The 24167-nt window shown below is 39.9% G+C and overlaps 1 protein-coding gene across 3 annotated transcripts in view; it reads right to left on the bottom strand.

Moving 5' to 3' along the window:
* Window positions 1–24167, bottom strand: part of cyfip1 (cytoplasmic FMR1 interacting protein 1) — an 82350-nt gene that overhangs the window by 30936 nt on the left and 27247 nt on the right. The window contains exons 10-22 of one of the 3 annotated variants that reach the window (XM_062975346.1): window positions 19939–20030; window positions 18055–18172; window positions 17592–17714; window positions 15937–16062; window positions 15667–15833; window positions 13845–13992; window positions 12349–12496; window positions 10344–10500; window positions 9108–9204; window positions 7940–8016; window positions 7730–7838; window positions 4453–4572; window positions 3350–3549 (exon numbers count right to left, since the gene is read on the bottom strand). In XM_062975346.1, the coding sequence (XP_062831416.1) occupies window positions 3350–3549; window positions 4453–4572; window positions 7730–7838; window positions 7940–8016; window positions 9108–9204; window positions 10344–10500; window positions 12349–12496; window positions 13845–13992; window positions 15667–15833; window positions 15937–16062; window positions 17592–17714; window positions 18055–18172; window positions 19939–20030 (1682 nt within the window). Of the gene's footprint in view, window positions 1–3349; window positions 3550–4452; window positions 4573–7729; window positions 7839–7939; window positions 8017–9107; window positions 9205–10343; window positions 10501–11966; window positions 12121–12348; window positions 12497–13844; window positions 13993–15666; window positions 15834–15936; window positions 16063–17591; window positions 17715–18054; window positions 18173–19938; window positions 20031–24167 lie in introns of those variants that run through there. The other 2 variants (XM_062975345.1, XM_062975347.1) reach the window with 2 other exon arrangements.

Raw genomic sequence — 24167 nt, 5'->3', positions numbered from 1 at the left:
TGGAATGGCCAATGGGCTGCATAACAGAAAAAGAGGCTCAGTATTCTCTTCACGGAAGACAATTTCTCTATTCCACAAATTTCTCCACCAAGCTGTTTTAGAAGCAGGACGACTGCTCCTCTCACAAAAAAATAACTGGGAATTGGGGCACAACACTCTTAAATCAGGATAGGAAAAGGATACCTCACAAGCCTCATGCCACCTCCAGAGCAATTTTGTAACAAAAATCCCAGGGATTTTTTTTCAAATGTTTTTTAATAACTCCCCCCTCCAAATGTTCCAAAGCTTATGGAGGGTGCAATTTTGACACATTTCGATGCCCTTCTAAGCCAATTGTGCTTTTTTTTTTTTTTTTTTTTTGAAAAATGGGATCTAAAATGGCACAGGGGCTACAAAATGCTGAAAACGCTCCATGCACTCCTAGGGCATGTTTCAGGGCACTGGGGGCAATTCATTGGTGCTGCACCTCAAAGTCTCCCAGGAGATTAATACAGGGCCTCAGTCTTCCACAGTTGTCCTCCCTGGCTCTAGAGCACTGCTTCTTAAACAGTGGATCCCGACCCCAAATGGGCTTCCCTTCACTCAGTGTTGGAGTCATGAAAAAAATTGGCAACAGTAAAGGGTTTTTGAACACTAGTACCTAGACATTTAGTGAGATCTACTAGCAACAATGTGCAGTCTTTACAGCTAGGACTCTGCAGAAAATGTTTTGGCTGTACTCCTCAAAAAGAAATATTAACCTATTTAGCAAGCTTTGCAAATGCTGGTTTACTATCAGTAAATGTCTGATTTTGTATCTATAATATATACAGTACTCCTATATCTGGGGTCACATAAAAAATTCAGGTTGAAAGGGGTTGCAAATGGGAAAAGTTTACAAAGTCCTGCTCTAGAGAATACAATAAGCTTTTTAAAAAATTAAGCAATTTAAAAATTAAGGGATGGGGAAATATACAGCCTCTCAACATTTAGTGAACTAGAATTCTGTTACTAGCTTACCACAGAGTTGCTTTAGAAGAGAGGAAGAAAATCCTATCCAAACTGCCTTTTGCTTAAGTTTAAAATGCATTTGGGGGGGGGGGGGTGTTGGTGATTGTATTTTGTATAAGACACATGTATTCAAAAATCTCTTATAAGGTTTCCAGTAATTTGTTGTTTCATTTCCCGTTATGGCTGAATGTTTCAAATTAAATACAAAGCATGATGAAAAATTCACCACTGTTCTATCCTCATTTTTACTGTCAGCTTATCTAGTGAAAAGCATGGGCTCTGTAGATCTCTTTGGATGTGTGAAATTACTGTCTTTTTATACTGATTTGTGTCTCAGGTTATGTCAGAGTCAAGTTATACATGGGTATTTCTGCACTTACATAAATCTTCTCTCCTTTTCAAGAACATTAATTAAAGTAGGAACCAGTGTCTTCTGTTTCTTCTGAGCAATAATGGCTAGCAGCACAATTCAGATCATCCTAACTTCACTAGATTATTAAAACCAACTTCAAATCAAGGTTTAATATCCTGGCCTTTTCCTGAAGCTGATAACTTTAGTATCCTGGCACAAATATCTTATGCGGATTCCAGGTACACATGCTTCTACATACTTATCTCTTAGGATATTACTAAACAGAGTTACAGCTATCCAAATAATTTCAACATGTATCTTATATTTTTTCCTGTGACTTTAGTTTATGTTGAAGCCTAAGTTCCTAGAAACATATATTTCTGTTGATACTGAAATACTACATGCTGCCACATTGTAAAGTAATAGTTTGTTCTTCAATAATTTCATAAAAATTATGCTATAAAAGAGTTATTTTCAAGCATCCAGTTCTACTAAGAAGCTGTCACAACTCCCTGTATTTATTTAATTTCAATATATATTTTAAAAAGGTTACAGGGTTAAAATGCATACATTAATTATGCAGAGCTAACTTAAATTTAATATATTCCCTTCCCTTGCTCTCTGATGATAAACGAAATTATGATGGTAAATCTATTTCGATGCACAATGCTGCTAAATTGTAGGATTTGGCAAGCTGCAACATAATCAGGTCGTGTTACTTTTTAATCTCTGGATGATGACTTTCCTAGCAATTTATCCATTTTCATCAGCACAGCACTAAGCAGTCAAACAAAGTAGATTACACAAATCAAAACTCTGTTACCACTGCATTTGCTAAGGGAGGGGAGCAATTTATAAGCACCCACACAGAAACTAAACTATTCATTTTCAATAAGTTCAAATTTGAGCATGAGATGAAAACTTGGTTTAAAAGGAATAATAGAAATAAAAATAATTTTAGATGAATTCAGGCGATCAAAGTTGGAAAGTTACTTTCAAAATCAGTTACTGTTCTAAAGCTTCCACACAAGTTAGTTGTTGCTACCATATTTCTTTGTTGTGAGCCGCCATGAGTCCTTGTGGAGAGGGGGTGGGATATAACTAAAGTTTATTATTATTGATTCCTAAAAGCCATTGATTGTAAGATGCACACTAATTTCAGTACCACCAAAAGAAAAAAGCACCCACGATTAGAAGATTCGCTCTGTTTTAGAGATGTTTACATGAGGAAAGGATATGTTTTAGAATCAAAGAAATACAGTACAGGCAGTCCCCAAGTTACAAACATCCGATTTACAAACGACTCAGTTACAAACAATGGAGTCCCCAGTGGTGCAATGAGTTAAACTCTTGTGCCAGCAGGAGTGCTGACCAACAGGTCAGTATTTCGAATCCAGGGAGAGTGGATGAGTTCCTTCTGTTAGCTCCAGCTCCCCATGTGAGGACATGAGAGAAGCCTCCCACAGGATGGTAAAACATCAAACATTTGGACGTCCCCTGGGCAACGTTCTTGTAGATGGCCAATTCTCTCATGATAGAAGTGACTTGCAGTTTCTCAAATTGCTCCTGACATGGAAAAAAATGGCCATGATGCAAAAGGAAGTAAGATAAATCTACTCCTAGGAAGGGAAACCCATATCTGAAAGAGTTATCATGGGGGAAAAGGTGTTTCCACTAAAGCTTTATCAGCAATCCTTGTTTCTACAACAAGCCATTTTTTTCAAAATGCAATCATCACAGGAACAGAAAGTGAGATGAAACTGAAGCAACTGAAGAAGCAAGAAACATGCACACATTTTGTTTGAAGAAGAAAGATCAAATTCACACAGAGTTACATGAATTGTTGTTCTTTAGCACATTTCAAAGCTATTTGGCAGGCTGTCCAACTATGGACATTTGGTAATCAAGGTGTATGCATTTGTTGTTAATAAATTGAACTTTATAGGAACAAAATTTTGAATAAAGACATATATTTTAAATAAAGATATTGAAACCTCTCATACTAACCTGTTTGTGGACCCATTGTAGCAGTAATTTGGAAGGAAATCATAATTGAGCTCCCAAAATACATGAAGGGTGATTCTCCCATAAGGAGCTGATACATTATGGTTGGCTTCTCTGAACATGGCATCAAAGCTGTCCAGAGTCATATATCTGCTCAGCAGTTTATGCGTCATTTTGTTTATTTCGACCAAGCCATCCAACTCCTAGGAGAAAAATAAAGGAATACGACAGCATGAAGAAGGTAAGAATGGAGTGGGAATCTTGTGACAAGCGATGGAATTCCACAACAAAATATGAAAAAAAATGTAATCAGCAGAAATACATTCCTAAGTCCAAACTGCTTTATCCATGCATCTTTCCCTAATCCAGAATTGGGCAAATAACATTTTGGGTCTCCCTCTGTGCTACCATAATTTGTTGTTTTACTGGACATCATGATTTGCAGTGCTAATTGTTAACACATGATAACATCCTGTTAATTAGGATGCATTTCATTCACGAGTTAGAATCATAGAATCACAGAGTTGGAAGAGACCACACAGGCCATCCAGTCCAACCCCCTGCCAAGAAGCAGGAAAGTCACATTCAAAGCACCCCCAACAGATGGCCATCCAGCCTCTGCTTAAAAGCCTCCAAAGAAGGAGCCTCCACTACACTCTGTGGCAGAGAGTTCCACTGCCAAACAGCTCCAGCATCATACTGTAATACTGCATCAATTTAAATACATTTAAAATTCATATAAATATGTTCCTAGTCATTTTTGATTAATTAGTTTTGAATAGATTTATTTCATTATTAACAAATTTAATAAGGATGATGAATGAAGAAAAGAAGGCAGGTCACAAAAATAAAGTATCATTTGGACTTTCTCTTGTTTAGACACGTAAACATGTTAAAGCCTGACTGTTCCAAATGCTTATGATCAAGTATAAGTCGAAAGTGTGCTGAAGAGGTTGGGTTCAGAGTGTAAGGAATGCTATTTTTCACAGTTTGTTCCTCTCAGTAGTTCTTTATATATTTAGGAATTGCAAGTGTAATGTCTGGTATCAAATATTCATCCAATTCCTGACCCAGCAGGAATCTGCACAGTGGCTCTGAAGACTTACCACGATGGAGGTCAAATCTTCACTCTCAAAGCGGCCAATTGACAGCTCCAGTGATTTGTACATGGCTGCTGAAATTCGCTGAGTTATTAGGCGGTTCAGATCTATTGATCGACCAAGAAGCTGAAACAAGATAAATTCTAAATAGCTATATCATATATAAATTATATGTGAAATACATATTTCCTCAGACCAGCGTCCTTTAAAAAAAGAATGTAATCCTATACAGAATACAATTCTTTTTTTTATCATAAATAACATAAAAGCAATTTTTATCATATATACAAAAATAACCAACACACCTTTATCTACAGCATACAACCTATATACGTACTAAAAAAACACCTACTAATCTATAAGCCTCCCATTTGTTGCCTGATGTTAACTTCTTATTTGTTAATCCCTTTAAGTATCATTTTACTTCTAACCTTTCTACTTTTAACACTCTTATATATCCGAAAACCAATAGAATACAAATTTGTTCATCTGAATGTTCTATAAATGCATCTCTCTGTGTGTGAACCACTGTCCATACTAGTTGAGGCTGATAGTAACCATAGTCTAAAACATTTGGACAGTACCTGGCTACTTATCCTAACAAAACCGTGAATTTAATGTAACAAGTCTGTACAGATTTGATTAAAGAATTTATTTAAGCAGAAAGGGGGATAATTTAAAACAAAATTAGATTTTAGAAGTAATTGGATTCAAAAAATTCCATTAACTAAAAAAATGCAGTTCAGAGTAATATCTGAAAGTAATATAAACATATTAGCTCTTTCAGAGTCACTTAGATCCCCTATCAAATTTATTTTGTGCCTGCTTTTTAAGTAAAAGAATACATTAGTACCAAACATATACTCCTCATGAGGTCAAACATTATAAACTTGACACTGAAGGTGGTTTTATTTATTGCGCTACAAAGTATTTAGTGAACAAAACAACACAGACCTTTACTGTTTATGTTATGTAGGAACACTATTTTGTCCAGTAACCACCAGTAGCTGTGACTTTTGAAAATTCTTGAGCATTTAGTTAAGCAGCACCATAGGTGAACAGAAGGAGTACTAACAAAAAAGGGCTTTGTTTTGTTTTCTCTATGGAGGTACATATTGTATAGTATAAAAAGTATGTGGGCTGCATTAGCTAGTTACAGCCCTTGGTAGTTTCATTACGAGGGTGTGCACAGAGTTACAGCTTGAAGGATTTACTTTGTTTTCTACCAGAAGCCAAGATCAATGATACACAGAGTCAGGAGGTTCAGGAGACCAGACATATCCTTAGGAAGAGCATAAATGTGTTCAACCCAGGAGTTTGCTTCTGGATCATACCTGGGCTCACAAGTTCAGACTCCTGGTTTCTCACCATCCAAATTTGCATTTGAAAGACAAGCTGTTATTACTATTGTGTTTACCTCTGACAGCACAAAATGACTGATAGTCAGAAATATACTGCTCATCCCCCTGAAACATGCCAGAAGATCTTAAATTAATTTTCAATAACCTACAAAGGGCTTGTGTATTTGCAAATATATACTTTAAGATATTACAGCAAACAAACAGTATATATGTTCCCTTGTAAAATATAACACTGGAAAGATGGGAACTTAAGTTAACGGAATAATAATTTCAAGTTGGCCCTTTCTCTTGGGAGATTTAAATTAGAATTTCAATCAATTCATCCACCTCTTAAAAGTTCACTCAAGACCCTTTTGTTAAAATATGTTTTTCAAATCTCAAGCACATAGTTTATACTCTAGCTCCATTGTCAAAGCAAATATGCAGCTGAGGCTCCAATCTGGCCACTGTTGCGTTATGTCTCAAACATTTTATATAAGACAAAGAACTTCTAACTGGGCTAAGACTCAAAAGAGACATGCACAAGAAGTAGAAAAGGGGAGAAATCACCAAAGAATTCAAACAAATAAACCAAATCCTGTAGGGAAAAGGTTTGAAAGGCTAAAGCACAAAATGAACTCAGGCTTGCCAGAGACATTAAAAACAATAAAAAGGGCTTCTTTGCTTACGTTGGTAGGAAAAGGAAGAACAAGGAGGTGATAGGGCCTCTGCGAGGAGAAGATGGGGAAATGCTGACAGGGGATAGGGAAAAGGCATAACTACTTAATGCCTTCTTGGCCTCAGTCTTCTCACACAAAGAAAGCCATCCTCAACCTCAGCAGACTGGAGTGGATGAAGAATTAGGGGAAATCCAACCACAAATAGGAAAACAAGTTGTCCAGGAATACCTGGCCGCTCTAAACGAATTCAAGTCCCCAGGGCCAGATCAACTACATCCAAGAGGAGTGGCTTAAAGAGCTGGGCATATTTAGCCTGCAGAAGAGAAGGCTGAGAGGAGACATGATAGCCATGTATAAAATATGTGAGGGGAAGTCATAGGGAGGAGGGAGCAAGCTTGTTTTCTGCTGCCCTGGAGATTAGGACAATGGTTTCAAACTACAGGAAAGGAGATTACACCTGAACATTAGGAAGAACTTCCTTACTGTGAGAGCTGTTTGGAACTGGAACTCTCTGCCCTGGAGTGTGGTGGAGGCTCCTTCTTTGGAGGCTTTTAAGCAGAGGGTGGATGGCCATCTGTCAGGGGTGCTTTGAATGTGATTTTCCTGCTTCTTGGCAGGGGGTTGGATTCGATGGCTTATGTGGTCTCTTCCAACTCTAGGATTCTATAATTCTATGACAGTCCCATGAATAAGCCAATAGAAGGAGTAAAACCATTTTTTTAATAAAAGCAAAACAAAAAGTAGATGGCATAATACAAGAGTGGGCAACTACTACTCTCACCATCCTCCAGGGTAGTAATGGGAATGAGAGTTCAACAACCTCTTAGGGGACAAGGTTCTACTGGTTCTACTGTCATACTTATGCCAACAGTGAAGATGTCATTAGTGGTGAAGAAAGAAAAAAATAGCCAGAGGCAGAAGCAATAGTAAAAGGCAGAAGAAGATGTCTGGTTTCTTTTGCAGGTGGGTGGAGACTCAAGTCTTTTGAGCCAAGGCAAAGATAGGAAGAATAACTTGGATAAGCATCTGTTCCATTGCACAAGCAATTGTACGTGACATCTTGTCTCATATTTCCTTGGCACTAGGTACTCAAACAGAAAGCAGGTATTTGAAGTACAGGTGTCTTGAAGCCAGCAGCCTTCTCCTCCCCACCACTGTTGCCTCCAGTTCCTTGCTTGAGTGCAGAGCATAGGACTGTTCATGTAACAAACCAGAATCCCAGTAAAATTTCCCCAGCACTGACAAAAGATAGCACTTACTAACCTGGACGTGCCTCTGTTTTAGCAGTGTCTCATACCGATTCGATGTTAGCAAAGGAATCGTTGCTCCCTGATTCTTGCACTCTGATCTTAATCGCTTATCCAGAAGCAGGCTGTTAACAAAAATGTGAACATCAGGCAATACAGAGTGGTACGTGCTCCATTTTGAATTAAAAACCTGCATATTTTTAAATGATTTAATAGGTCATCTTACCTTCCTGCCATGACTTTGTAGTATCCAAATATCTGGTCTGCCAACTTATAGACAAATTGGTCAAAGCACAAGTTGACCTGAAGATAATAAATTATAAAGTGTTCAGTTGAACCAAAAGGGGAAAAAGCTTTTAGAAAACACATTTACCTTTGGGAACCTATTTCAAAAGAGGATCATAAAAATATGCCTGGCAGCCTATCCTAAACAGTCTCTTCTTTACGTTTGCACCGGGTCAAATAAACATTTGTTCCAAATATCTGAACATTAAGAATGTCGGAGCAATTACTTGCTTGTTACACACAAATTATCATGGTGTCTTATCTTACCTTTCTTTAGGAGTATAGTCCTTTTTACTGAAGCCTCAACACTTACTGACAAAAATGAGCCATATTTCTACTCTGGATATTTTCAAACTGAAGGATATTGTATATATCCATGTATAAGGTGAGAATTTTTTGACCAAAAACTGACCCCTTCCCCCAAAAAACCTCTGCATCACCTTATCCATGGGCAATGTAACCTGGGCAAGGAAATGGCAGGGGCAGCTCTTTGATGTTTCCCTGCTGTGGTGGGGCTTAGGTGGAGAGAATAGATGCTTCTTTTAGGTTTTCCTGAGACAACCTGAATTTTACAGGAGCCTTGTGTGAGTGGAGCTGCAGGAACTGGATTCCTCCCTCCTTCCCCCTCTTCTCTTTCCCCCATTACATTTCTGACAGTGGAAAAATAAGAGAGCCTTGAGGAAAAATTCAGCTTGAACTGGATGTGTGATTTGCCCGTTTTCCTCAAAGGCAGAATTGGGCAGCTAGTGGCAATAACTTTCAGGTTTTGGAAATTATTGGTTTTCCAGATAACAGAGACTTGAGAGTCTGAGGAGAAGGCTAATGACAAAAAGTTTTGATTTTCTTTTGAGTTTTTTGTATTTTGGTTCTGAATAAGGGAGGCTCAACCTTCATTTGTTTAATACTGTAATAAATTCAAGGATAAGCCTATGATGCATCCCACTATTAATATAAGACTTTTAAGATAGGCAAAAGTATATGCTTTACATTCTTTGTTAATCTCAACTTATCAATTGGTTGTACTTTTGGTCCCAAAAGTTGTCCATGAATTATATATGAGGTGATCATAATTATACACACAAGTATATATGGCAGATTCATGGACTTACCTCTGCCTCAATTTCATCATAGAGAAACTGCTTCTTGAATTTCGTAAGTGCATAATGAGCACTGTCATTATAGAGATCCAAAGAATACAGGACATATCTTAAAAAGAGAAAAGGAGAGCATGTTCTCAGAATATCACCACTACTGCTTCCTGCTTCAACTCAATATATTTAAACAATGTTTTGATTTGTCGCAGGGTGAATCAGAATGTTAAATAAACACAACTCCATTATTGAAAGCACAATGTTCTGATGACTAATTTTAAAATCATATGGAACCGTTAATTTTTCATATCCTAGAGCATTATGAATTTTCATTATTTTTACAAGATTTAATATCATTGCTTTAATACCACCTGTACTTCATAATTTTATTTGTAAACTGCACTGCGAGTTCTTGTACACAACAGTATACAATTCTATAATATGGTACAAATTAATATTAGAAGTATAGCAAGGAGCTGGTCTAACATTACATGCAAAATATACATGGAAAGTCAGTAGCACAAAGATCTGAGTGGGTGTATCTATGAACACAGTTGGCCCTGGATATCTGCTGGGTTTATAGCTCAGGACACTCCATAGGTATATCAAAATCCATAGTTATTCAAATCCCATTCTATGCAGTGGTGTAGCAATATGATGTCCCCTATATAAAGTGGCAAAATCAGGATTTGTTTTTTTTTAGGATTCTTTGGGAATAATTTTTGAGCCATGGTTGATTGAACTGGTGGGTGTATAATCTGTGGATACAGAGGGCTTTCTGTGTGACAGAAAGAGATACAATGGATGCCCACTTGTATTTCCTGCCTATTTATGCTTTAAAAAACCTTTATCTTAAATACTTTCTCTTCTTTTGGAGGTCCTAATGTGATGGTGGGAAACTTAATAAATTGTAGAAATGAGGCTATACTTATCTCAAGTCCAGCAATAAAATTGCATAAGGACACCTTGAAATGTTTTCAGCAATAGGCTAAAGCATAAACTGAAAAGTCATTCCTGTTAGAAAGCATCATGGTAGTGCTTAACTGTGAAGAGTAGGGGCTTGAAAATTTAGACTACTCAAAAAGCAAAACAAAAAAACAAGCATGGACTGGAAGGAAGAGTGGTAAACAGCCAATCTGACTTTCATTTTCAATAAAAGTGTTCACTCCACTTCCCTACACTAAGTTCCTAATTTTTATTTCATTAGAATTTTCTGTGTTGAAGAAAGATGCTACAGAGCTATATCATTCTTACTCCATCATTGATGCTTCCTTGGTTTCCAGAATGTGGTCAGTCAAAATCCAAGGCATAGACATCTCAATGGGGAACTGGATTCTTCTGCCCATGGTCAGTTCCAAGAAGAATTCCCTGAACCATAGTTGGGACAGGTCGCAGCACTGCTGCAGGGTTTCTTATTACAGAAGAAATTGTAATGCATTAATTTTCTTGTAAATAGGAACAAAGACAAAGAAGCACAAGTCTGTTACTGTAGTGGTGTGATGTTATATTAAAAAAAACAAAGATAGGCGAGGGTTACTTGAGTAACACATGAAAAAGAAACAGAAATCAATGCTCACATTGGGAAGCTAGTGAGTTAATTCAAGCTGATATTAATAAAAATACACACAAAGGCACAGATGGAGTCATTACTGAAAACACTGCTAGAAGTAGCAGTATCAGCCACTAGGAGCATGCAGGCAGACACACAGGTGCATATTCCAGTTTTTGCTAATTATTGCGAAGATCACATTTTCAGCACTTAAGGTGACGGGGGAGGAAATAGGAATGCCTTCTGACAGCTCCATCATCTGATTAGGTGGTGGGATGAGCACTATCTGTATAGATTAGACACTGATCCTAGGGCCACTGAAAATACAAAATCTTTGTGAACAGGCAAAGATAGGAATATAATTATACCAAGTGCATTGCCCAGAAAATATAACCAGTAATTCCAGGGATCTGTTCCAGCATGTCAAGTGTTTTCAGTAGGACTACAGCAGTGGTTCCCAAACTTAAATCATCAGTGCTATATTGTTAGCTGCTAAAGATCCATATTTTCAGATTTTGAAACATCTACTCCTGAGACTCCAAACACCATTACTTGATGAGAAGGTTACCCCGAAAGATTTAAAGTGGCCCATTTATTATTTATCTACAGGTACCCTGGATTTAGAGACATGGTGTTAAGAAATGAGGAGAGACACTCTGCTTATGACAGACCTGTCTAGGCAAACGATAGCAAAACCAACCACAAGACACTGGAGACGGGGGAGTCACAATATATTGTTTGGGAATCACTGTACTACGTAATCCAAGCATGGACACTAAGGCTAATACGGCACTGTGTGTGAAGAGCACCAAAACATGAACTTTCTCCTCACAGAGAAAGACAACACAATGTGGCATGACTAGACTAAACACATGTCAGCAGATGCATCCCCTAGAACAACATGCTTCCGAGATAATGGCAGCCAAACAAGTTTCTGTCTTGAGATTAATTAAAAACAGATTTGTAAGATATTTTTGCTAATACAGTACTCTAGAACTGATATCAGCATGTCTTGTTAGATAAAAATTTTAGGAGGGAAGAAAGGAAGGTCCCGTCAACTGGAAAAAAAACAACAGTATAAAGAACATAATTAATGAACTCCAGTTTTATCTGTCATATGCCAAAATGTTAAAAAAATAAGAGTGCTGTTGGATCAGAAAAATGGTCTGAGTAGTTCAGCATGCTGTTATTCAACAGGACCTAAGAGAGCCAACCCCTGGGCACAGATTTAAGTTAAGTGAGCCACACAAAATCGGAAACATTTTCCCAGGTACGTAACACATATTAGGACATGCTAAAGCTGGACACCGATCATCAGCATATCTTACCACTGAAATTTATCAAGTGAGTGTAGAAGAAAGACTCTCGGTGGAATTTTTCTATGTCCAATATGGTAGGGCCCTCAAGGCTACTTCTCAAGGTTTTCTTGGAACCACTTTTGTCAGCAATGAGGGACTCTAACATGGTTCTCACCATGTACAGCTGTGTTATTAAACAGAACAGTTGTGATGGAAGGAAAAACATACACGGCACATTAGTTCAGCATTACTGAAAACACACTGCCAAAAGAGTGCTCCACTTCAAATTGAAACCTGATAAAGAAGTTCAAAAGTCATTAACTCAAGGGGGGAAAAGTATTTAAAAGTACCACATTTTTAGTGGAATAGATGATGTCACCACATTATTTAAAAATAATAAGTAATGCCTTACCACCAAAGGTTAAAAGGGTGGGATAGATGTAGGACTGCCTCAGAAACTTGTTTATCACATGCAATAACTTTTCCATTCCCAGAGATCTGAGCTGCTTCAACAGCTCAGCAGAGTTTAAGGACTCTGTCATAGTGCGAACCATGTAGAGCTAAAAACCAACAAAGAAGGAAGAGGCAGAGGGGGAGAAGAGAGAGCAGGTTAATTTAAAAACACTGGGGTAAATAAAGAATAGAAAACACAGAACTGGAGAAAATATATATTAGTCCATTAAAAGGGAAACAGCCAGATAGTTAAGAAAGCTGAAGAAATATTGCCTATAAATAAAGTGGACAGATGAAGCCTACTCATTTGATAAGATTCCCAAAAATGCTTGTAAGGGAATGTATTTTTGAGCTGTTGTATCATGACAGATCAGATGGGGAAAGGGAAAAGACTAATTTCTTCCTAATTCACTGGGTGTTTCTTTTTCCCAATTATCAAAAAGTTTATTTCCAACACAGTAGTATATTACCTAGAAATGACTGAAGAAGATACTCTTAAACACATTACATGGCAATATTACTTCAAGATTGCTATGTTCAGTAGATTGCTATGTTTCTAATATGAATAGGCAGTAAAGATCCAGAAGAGGGGGAAAGTACTAGATAATCTGATAGTGAAAGAAAGCCCAAGAGGAAGATAACTGTTGACATTTTAGACCACAATTTGGTGTTCTAATTCGGGTGCATGCAAAAAAAAAAATCCCACCACCACTACCATTGAATAGCAAGACATTACAAACTGATCTGAATGATTCTGCAATTCAAAAAGATATAAGACTTTGGCAGCTGTGGTTTAAGAACAACTCCAAAGTCCAATTTGATATGGCACAATGTTTTTTTTCTGGATTGTGGCTTCTCAATCTAAGATGCAATGTTCACTTTTAACATATTTTTCTGAATTTCTATCAAGCGTTTGTTCTAAAATATATCACAATCACTAAACATTTGTTCCCAATAAACTGCCTTTAAAATGGCAAAGATCTCCATCAATTCCACAGAGTTCAAAAGGCAGGCATTATTTGAACTATATGAAGCAAACCCTGTATTACGCTCTTACAAGTAAAAACCAAAGAAAGCTATATAAAAAGGAAACACAACAAGAATCTACCGTCGACAGAGAATCATCATTGAATCAAAAGATTAATTTATACTGAAAACAATTAGAAACATTTGTGTGCAGGAATGTAAACATGAGTAATCAGACATACAGTACTTGGAAAACACAGTTTAAACACAAAAGCATTCCCATGGAAACCAAAAGACTAGGAGAAGAAGATGAGGGAGGTATAATCAGCATAGAAAATTAAAGTGACAGTACCCCCCTCCATGGGAGTCTTTGGCTAATCCCGATTTACACAGGATTTATATAACTAATCTTTTTAAATGGGTTCACTCTGCAGTAATTCCTATATCAGTCAGTGACACACAAGCCAGAATTAGTACAGAGAGACTTACCTGGGTACTAGAGGGACCCACAGCTCGCCTTGGGACTTTGACGTCAAAACCACTTTTGGGATCTTTCTCTCCTCGCAGAGCAGGATCATTGAATGGCTCGCGCCCACCTTCCCAGTCACACACAGTCTTTCTGATGGCCTGGAGAACACTGAGCACGAGCAAAGCAGGACTGTGAGCACGAACCAAGGAACCATTCTGGCACATGTTTTCTAAGCACACAACATAAATAATCAAAATATTAAGCATGCATCAACCAATATGACTACCTAATGCAAGGGTTTGCATTCATTTGTGAATTCTTTTTCCAGAAGTCCCTATTGTTAAATAACTAGGAAGAGGGTGTTTCGTTTAGATTTACTACTATGAATTCAAGCACAAATAAAGCCCCTTTTGCACTGAAGGAGGAATGTGTTTTGGTACACATGTATTGCTTGACACTAAATGCCTACCAGCTACCCAAGACATTTCATATTCTGACAGAGATCTCTTCCCATCAAATTTAAGATGAAGAGTAGACAAGGCCAGCCAAGTTATACTAGCACCTGAGGCAGAAATTCTTATTTCCCCACCAAAGTAACAAATTTTGTTGCATTTTTGCATTACCTAAGGTCTGCTACATGAGGCAGCTGAATCACTCTGCCCAATGGTGTGGCTAACTCCAAGGTTTCCACAGATGCTGAAATTTTAACTATTGGGGTTCCAGTTGTAACCAAGATCTATGCACAGACTTCCCTCTCAGACTCCCACACTCAGCATGGAGATAGCGAGTCAAACAATGTTAAGGGCCCCTTCTTTTTGAATATCTGGAGCATTCTTCAATTTTATGGTGTGTAATAGAGGTATTCAATTTGTAATTATAGTATTAATATGATCAACACGGTCAATAGTTATCCTAGCCTTCAACATGACAACAAATAAATTATTGGAAGTGGTAAATATATGCAACAAAATTAAATCAATCTGCAAAGTAAACCTGTTGTTACTTTCTTTCTAGAAAATCAACAAATTACAGCTATGAGGAAATGAATTTCCAGCATAATTGTGAAAGACTCATTTAGTTGAAAAAGCCATGCCTTTCTCCTCATTCACTGCTCCCTACCTTCCTTCTTCCCTGAACTCTAGCAAATATTAAAAGGTAAAGGTTTCCCTGACATTAAGTCCAGTCATGTCTGACTCTGGGGGTTGATGCTCATCTCCATTTCTAAGCCGAAGAGCTGGTGTTGTCCGTAGACACCTCCAAGGTCATGTGGCTGGCATGACTGCATGGAGCGCCGTTACCTTCCCGCTGGAGCGGTACCTATTGATCTACTCACATTGGCATGTTTTCGAACTGCTAGGTTGGCAGAAGCTGGAGCAACAGCGGGCTCTCACTCCGCTCCCCGGATTTGAACCTGGGACCTTTTGGTCTGCAAATATTAGGCATATCTAAATGAATATACTGCCATCTAGTATTGGCTGACTGGTGAGAGCATGACAATTGCTTCATCTCCAGATATAAGAAAAACAGAGGGCATGAACTTGCCAATTTAAAAAATTTGATTTCTGCCTGGGAGCTATCACTAGAACTGTGACTACTGAGATTGTTGGGATCTCAGGTACCCTATCTACATTTTACTAGGACTTTTCTGGTACTCAGAAGAGAAGCCCATTAAAGATTTTGTCAATTATATTCCGAAATGCTAAAGTTTCCTTTTGGCAATGTTAAGACACTAATGGGTATTACATATACTCATCAGAAAAGCAAACCCTTTTCCTCTTTAAAAATTAACAATGCATTTCTGGAATAAAAAACCTGAATGGAACAAGAAAGTACTAACATCACCTTTGGATGACATTCTTCTTCTTTTTGATTGCTTGTCTTAAGGGCTCTCTAAGTGTAATTTGAGCAAAGTCCTGAAGAGCAGCATAGATAGTATGGCGAATAGCATGATTGAAGACACTTTCCATCCTGCCCATCAATACCTGCAGTCCTTTAATCATGGCTATCACCTGCACAGGGGTTGGGGAGAGTTATTTTTGCATAACAAAACCCAAATCACACAGAGAATTGGGGAAAGGGTATATCCTGTAAAGGCATCTTTTTTCCCCTTACCTCAACAAGAGCAAACTTTTCTTCACTGGTATAATTATATCGTGTTGCTCTTTCATACTCCTCAGCATTGTCTGGGCAATCTTTGTTAGAGTATTTGTCAGTTGGATGCACAAGCTTCCAAGAATACTGCAGATGAGATGAAGAATAAGAACAGTCAATAAAGCCAGCCTGAAAAGTTGCAACACAAATGGCCACACTGCATCAAGTCCAACTGAAAGCTTATATACTCTTTGAACCGCTAGGGTAGCAACTGAGAGTGGTTTTACTAGAACATTAGGTGCAAACCCTAAGATAGCATACTAGCAAAACCTCATCTGTATAAAGAAGCTACCTTCTGCATTCAGCTAATATGAACAGATGCATGTATACAATTCCATATTTGCTCAGATCCTACATAAGTGAAGGATATTGTAACTTTAATGAGTATGGTGATTCATTAATGCCATCAGTGGTAATATATGACTAGTCCACAATTAAAAGTTATCATAAGGCCATTGTGTCAGTAATCTACCATGTTGCTCTGATAAATAAACTACAGGTTAACAAATAACTCAAGTGCTATTTCAATTTCCTCTGGCTAAAACCTTTGATGTGTAGTGTAGCACTTTAAATTCTACATTTCTATTATGTGTTTGATCTTTGAGTGCCATGCAATATGTTTTACTTTTTGGTTTTATGTTTTATGATGTTGATTGGGCTCGTTCTCCTTGTAAGCCGCTCCAAGTCCCTGGGGGAGATGGTGGCAGGATATAAAAATAAAGTTATATTATTATTATTATTATTATTATTATGCAATTCCTTGTTCCTTTCAAAGATACATGGGGCACACTCCAGCTCCCAAGTGCTGAATATATAATGCTTTAGCCAGAGGAAACTCTTATTTGTTAGCCTGATTTATCATAGTTTAACTATCAACACTAAACAGTCCTTCAATGAACATATCAAATGTTAAAAAAAACCTGCAATAACCATTGTGGGCTATGACCTGCCGTGTTTACATACTGACCAGTAAATTTCAAAATGGTTATGAAATCAGAGATAAGACAGTCCTATTAAAGCATCTGTTCATTCAGTTCTAATCCTACTTTTGAAAATATAGAATTCATGGGATTAGCATTAAAATGTATTCTATGAATGTGTGTGTTAAGCTAGTTCTTACTCTACTGCTACCACATAACACATTTATTTGGCAGCTGTTGAGTGCAGAGGATGTATCTCACTCATATAACACAGAATATATGAAGCTAGCAAAGACCTTTATATGATCCACAAGAAAAGTGAAGCAGCAATAGTTTGCAATGGGTTCTACCCACTAGTTGGCATGCACATACTAGCTGGTAGTTTTGCCTTTTGATGTGAATATTATGATAAGAAAGTTGGACATTCTATGCCAGGGTGAATACTACACAAATCACACAGCTCACAAATGTGACATGTTCAGTGTAATGGCTTAGAGCCTACCAAGACTCCACCCGCCCCCCTTTCAATTAGATATTCCACATGTAAATTCTTAGTCTAGAAATAAGGCTAGAAATAAAGCCTGGAGATGTTTGTTAATAATGTACAATCTAGGTATTATTCATGAAACTGAAGATGGGAATGATGTTCCCCTTGTTTCTCCTTCAGAATGTTCCTCTGTCTACTCTTTCACATACCACTTCCATAACATGTGCACTCCACTGAGACAGAAGTTGGAGGCCCTGGAGAGAAAGGTCAAAAAGTTTTCGATACTCGGCATCTGTTTTCTGAGCTTCTTGACGGCCTGATCCAGTCACCACCTGTAACAAAACCGTAATGGTTAGAATTAGTTGCTTGAGTTGTGCAGAATAGATCTAGCTATATATGCAGAAAAAGTGTGTTCCAGATTTTACGCCACTGTAAAAACATTCAGACACCCAACTTTAGGATCACACTTGTAAAGCAGTCTCTTCTCCACATTAAAGTCTAATGCAGATCTAGTAATGTCTGTTTGGATTTTCTCAACTTTCCATAGCCATATTATTTAATCACTAATTCAATTAACAGTTCAACACTGTAGAAACAGTAGCACGTCAGACTGCTATTGTAAGAGAATATCTGCACATAAGACCTGCCCTGATCTTGCATTAATTCACAAACCTCACTATTGCTGTATCGAGCCAGTTCTGAAATAAAACGCATATGGTCATCTCTTATCTGGATCATCTGTTCACAGATGTTGTACTGGGGACTACTGCTGGAGGAAGTACATGTCCATCTACAATAAGAGGGAAAACAAATACAAACAAAACAATACATTATGAAGGGGAAGAAAGGGAAGATTCCCCCCTTTTAAACACCATCAACCTGACAAGACAGGCAACAGTAGAGCATGGCAATCCATCAGGAGATCTCCGGTATAGATTTGGAGACTTCTGGTTGTCTAGTTTTGGAAGAGAAGGATATAGCTGAAAAATTCCACCTCTCAAATCCAATGGATTTAAAGCTTTTATTGTTAATTGCATGCTTGTATAGTCTTCAGAAGACAACATAAAACAATACATGAGTAGGCATAACCTAGAAGGCAAAGCCCTCTTTGCAAAGGAAGAACCACAAATGCAATTGCCTTTGTTCTGTACCAGGAAGCATTTCCCATGAATTGTAGTCCTTCCATTAATTATTGGGGGGACGGGACGGGACCAGATATGGCATAATGCAGCATATGCCCATGTTCAATTGCATCAATTAGGAGTATCCAACTTAAACAATTTTCTTGAGTTCAAAGAATACATTATGTTATACCATATATTTGGGACTGGGATGGGGGACAATATTTAAGGCTTCAAGCCTAGGTATACTTCCTAAAACATACATTCTATTAATTGGTAGAATTTACCTCCAAATAAACGGTGTTCCCTCGCTACTTCGCAGTTCACTTTTTGCTCCCTTGCTGTTTTGCGGGAAAATTATTTATTTATTTACCCCATTGCTGCTTCTCCTTCTCGGGGCTGCCCCCTTGCTTAGTGCCTGCCATGTTGCTCTGGCTGCCTCTGCTCCAGGGAAGAAGGAACACCGCTCCATCCGGTGAGTGAGTGAGTGAGCAAGAGAGGATCGGTGAGAGAGTGAGAGTGAGGGTGGGTGGAATTAACAGCAGCCTGAAGAGGCGGCCAGGCTCTTGCTTCTGCCGCTGCTCCAGCCAAGCCACGCTGGGAAACATGGGGGACTTGGAAGAGGGGGTGGAATCCTCCACAAGTCCCGCCTCCTCTTCAGAGTCCCTCACGTTTACCAGCGTGGCCCGGCTGGAGCGGCAGCAGGAGGAGCCTCTTCCAGGCTCCTGCTTCTGCCACCCCGCCACCACCCTTTCTCTCTTACCCATCCTCCCTTGCTTGCTTGCTCACTCACTCACTCACCAGGCAGAGCGGCGTTCCTTCTTCCCTGGCTGCAGGAGCAGAGGCAGCCAGAGCAACATGGTGCGCATGGAGCAAGGGCCCCGCCAGCACTGGTAAGGAAGGCTTCATTGGCTCCCCGAAGCTTGCAAGGGGGAGAAAGGCCACCTATTAAAATAATGTATAAATATTCAAATAAAAATAGTGTCCCTACTTCACGGATTTTCACTTTTCACAGGTGGTCCTGGAACGTAGCAACCGCGATAAGTGAGGGAACACGGTATATAGTGTCATATGTAAAAAGAGTTATAACAAAAGTCAGTTTTTTCTAAATATAGTTGCTAGAGTCAATATTTGATTATTTAAATTCTCCTATTTCTATTAGACTGGGGTAGACAGCCTTTCACTGGACCACAATTCCCAACTGGCCACACTGGTAAGGCTGGTGGAAGCCGGAGTGCTTTAAAACCCAAAAAGCAATACAATGCCCATCCTACTCTAGAAATATATGAAACACAAGTTGTTAAGCCCAGAACAAGCAACTTACAAAGATACTGCCATTTTGCTCAAACAAATAATCTCTGTTTAGGTCAGAAAAAGGGTTGCAGCAGGTTTGTTACTTTTTCAGTAAGGTAGGTATGCCTCTTGTCAATCTTACCTAGATTTATTTTCCTCATAGTGAGCACTAGTCTTAATGTATCTTGCCAGTTCAATCTGCATATCGCCAAACAGTGGAACTACTTGCAGCTGCTATACTCAAAAGAGAAAACAAATTAAGTAAAATCTGATATACAATTCATATCTATCCTTCCAGACAAGCTACAATTGGAGAATTAGAAAAGCTAGAAGCTACAATTAGTCAAGAGAATTAGAAAACACATTTGGCCATCACATTTATCTAAAAGTTTCCCAAGGCTTAATTCAAATATAGTAGCATAGCACCCGGTATTAGAAATCCTAATTCTGTGATTGTTATGATTGAGCCTCATGGCTCTGTTACTGACAGGCGTGGGCGTAAGACTCCTCGAGAGTCGGATACTCTCGAGGAGCGAGAAAGAAAAAGACTGCGAGACATATTTGCAGCACCATCGGACGAAGAGTCGTTCGAAGGGTTCACGGAAAGAATGGAGGAGGGGCAGGTTAGCTCAGAGGAGGATGAGATGGATTGGACTCGGGTAAGGGAGGAATTGGGGGCCACTGGCCATGATGGGGCAGAAGATGAATGGGGACCTTCAGGATTAGACCCATGGCTTAGCTGGAGGGATGGGACGGGATCCACAGCTGGAGATGCTGCTGGGCGTAGTCAGAGGTGTTCCAGCTCTGACGAGGAAAGTGATGAGGAAACGCCCGGGTTAAGGAGGACAGCTGACAGTGATGAAGATTTGTAACTGGCATAAAACTGGGCTTGGGAGCAATTGCAAATTGCGTCGGGCAAGGTAATCTGGGCAAACGCTTGGGATCCGTGTGTGTGTGGGACGCTTCCCTGAAGACTTGTGTGCTTTCCTGTGCTGTGACGTAAGTTGTTTGGAATCCAGGGTCAGACGGCGGGAGGGATTGTGTGGGCATTTGTTTGTGCAAACCTGTGCTTACTCTTATTAGCTTGACCTCCCGTCGTCTTCTTGACGGACGCCATCCACTGTTTTGAATACCCGGACTGAACTGACCACGGCTTGGCTTCATCCCCTTCTTGGACTTGGGAAAACTACAAACGTCTGCTTTTGGCTTTGAATTACGGAACGGAACTGGTCTACTCTACTGCTGCATTCCCTGGCTGTGCTGGAAATCCTGTCTGCTGTGTGTGTGTGTGGGAGCGACGCAAGTTACTCTAAACACTGTGTTGGCAGCAGAGAGGAATCTGCTGCCAATTAGCTGCATTCTTTGTATCTTTTTTCTTGGCTCTCATTTTGTTTAGGCTGAAGCAAGCATTTTGTTTTTACCCGGATTAAACTTCGGTTTAATCCGGTTTATCTTTTGAACATTCATTTTGTCCCTTTTTTGCTCCTAAAGGCAAATACTGCCTGGCCCTTTGTGTTTTACGGGCTTATTTTGAGTTTTGTAACCTAATAAACCTTGTTACTGTGAATCTCGTGGCGTTCTGTCCTTGACAGATTGCCCGACGCCCATAAAAAGTTTATTGCAGCAATAAACCCGTCAGGAAGACGATGGAAGAATTACGGGCCAAATTAGACCAACTTCAAACGGCTTTTACCGTAAGCCAAACAGCTTCTGCTGTGAAAGGACATGTTTTGACTCCTGAACGCTTTGATGGAACCAGGTGCAAGTTGCCAACTTTTTTGGCACAAGTGGAGCTTTATTTTTCTCAGCTCAGCGTTCATGCTTTTCCCACAGACACTAGTAAGGTGGCCTTTATTTTGAGTCTGTTGACCGGTCCCGCAGGACAATGGGCCACTAATTTAATTTTGGGCAATGACCCAGTCAAGGACAATTTGAATGATTTCAAAAAATTGTTAACTGATACTTTTGGGGATCCTCTCCGCACGGAGAACGCTGGGTGGGCTCTGTATCGGTTGAAACAGGGAAAAGGGACTGTTTTGGATTATTTAAATAAGTTTAACCTGTATCGCCACCAGCTGGATTGGGGGGAAAATGCATTCATGCTTTTATTTACTGCCGGGTTAAGTGAAATGCTCCAGGATGAATTAGCACGCTTGGAGCCGGCTGAAAGTTGGGACGCTTTAGTTGCCAAGGTGCTGCGCTTAGACGCAAGGTTCGAGGCTCGTAAACACTCAAAAGCAATGTGTGCGCCACCCATGCATGTAACCAGGGCACCTGTGGTGATGGGGGAAGAGCCCATGGAGCTTGGGGTCTTTAAAAAGCTGTCTAATGAGGAAAAGAGCCGTAGGAGGCAGCTGGGCTTGTGTTTGTACTGCGGGAATGCTGGGCATTTTGCCAAAAATTGTAATGTGAAACCTTCCCAGCTTTCGGGAAAAGGCCAGCCCTAGTGCGACGTGAGTCCAACGCACTAGGGCTCCTCAAGCAGTCAACTGAGGGGAGGAAGCATGTTTTCGTACCCATTACTTTATCTGTTGGGGGAAGGGAACTTGTTTCTACTTTGGCACTGCTGGACTCAGGGGCTACGGGCTCTTATGTAGATATTGAGTTTGCTAAGAAGCATGGCATTCCTAGAGTGCGCAAGGCATGCGACGTGTGGGTGGAAGGAGCGGATGGGAGACTGCTGGAGACTGGGGTGGTTAACCAGGAGACCTCAGCAGTAACGTGGGAGGTGCAGGGAGTAATGGGAACGTTTGTGTGGGATATTACGAGCTTGCCTAGATATGATGTGATCCTGGGGATGGATTGGCTAGCTGTAGTAAACCCACAAGTAGATTGGGCAACACGTAAAGTGATTTTAAAGAGGCAGGATTGTTGCACTTTAAATGTTACTCATGCTGATATGGAGGGAGTGCCTGCTGAGTATGGGGAGTTCTCTGATGTATTTTGTAAAAGAGAAGCGGACAAATTACCACCGCACAGGCCATATGATTGCGCCATCAAGTTGGCAGAAGGTGCGAAACTGCCAGCAGGGAGGCTGTATGCCTTGACTGTACCGGAAAGGCAAGCTTTGCGGGAGTTTCTAGATGAAAATTTAGCCAAGGGGTTTATTCGCCCATCTAGTTCTCCAACTGCGGCACCAGTATTCTTTGTAGCCAAAAAGACTGGGGAACTTAGGCTGGTCTGCGACTATCGGATCCTAAACAAATACACCATTCGGGATAGGTACCCGCTCCCTTTAATCTCGGAACTGTTATCAAGGGTGCAAGGGGCTAAGGTCTTTACCAAGCTTGACCTGCGGGGGGCCTATAACTTAATCCGTATACGGGAAGGGGATGAATGGAAGACGGCATTTAACACGTGTTTCGGATGCCATGAGTTCCGAGTCATGCCTTTTGGGCTTTGCAATGCTCCTGCGGTCTTCCAGAGGTTCATGAACGATGTGTTCAGGGACCTAATTGACCAATTTTTAGTGATTTATTTGGATGATATCTTGATTTTTTCTAAGGACGAGAAAGAACATCGTCAACATGTCAAGCAGGTTCTGCACCGACTGCGGGCTAATGGGCTTTTCGCCAAGGCTTCTAAGTGCGTCTTTCATGTGCCTGAAGTGGAGTTCCTAGGTCATGTAGTGTCAGGTAGGGAACTTAAAATGGACCCACATAAGGTTGACGCCGTCAACTCATGGCAGGAGCTGAAGACTAAAAAGGATGTACAAAGGTTCTTAGGTTTCGCTAATTACTACCGGGAGTTTATTCCGAATTTTGCAAAGCTCACGGTACCTTTGACGCAGCTTCTGCGCAAGAAACAGCCATTTGTGTGGGGGCGGGAAGCTCACGAGGCGTTTCTACAACTTAAGTCTAGTTTTCAATCGGACAACATACTAACCCATCCTGATGTTGACAAACCGTTCGTGGTAGAAGCGGACGCTTCTAGCTACGCGTTGGGGGCTGTATTGTCTCAGAAGGATTCCTCAGGGACCTTGCGTCCCTGTGGATTTTACTCGCGGCAACTAACACCCTTCGAGCAGAACTATACCATATGGGAGAAGGAGTTGTTGGCGATTAAGGTGGCGTTTGAGGTGTGGCGGCACTGGCTTGAAGGGGCACGACACCAGATTGTGGTCAGGTCTGATCATAAGAACTTAGAGCACTTGCAAACAGCAAAGAAGTTAAACCAGCGTCAAATCCGCTGGGCTTTGTTTTTCTCCAGGTTTAACTTCAAGGTGCAGTTCGTGGAGGGGAAGGCAAACTTGCGGGCCGATGCTTTATCCCGCAAGCCAGAATTTAAGACCAATGAGCAGGTAGTATGTCAGACCATCTTGCCTACTACCTCGCTGTGTGTTGTAGATAATGAGCTCGGGTTACATGACCA

The sequence above is a fragment of the Anolis carolinensis genome, chromosome 3 (assembly GCF_035594765.1).
Source record: "Anolis carolinensis isolate JA03-04 chromosome 3, rAnoCar3.1.pri, whole genome shotgun sequence".
NCBI lineage: Eukaryota > Metazoa > Chordata > Lepidosauria > Squamata > Dactyloidae > Anolis > Anolis carolinensis.
This window is presented reverse-complemented; position numbering and strand designations above follow the sequence as displayed.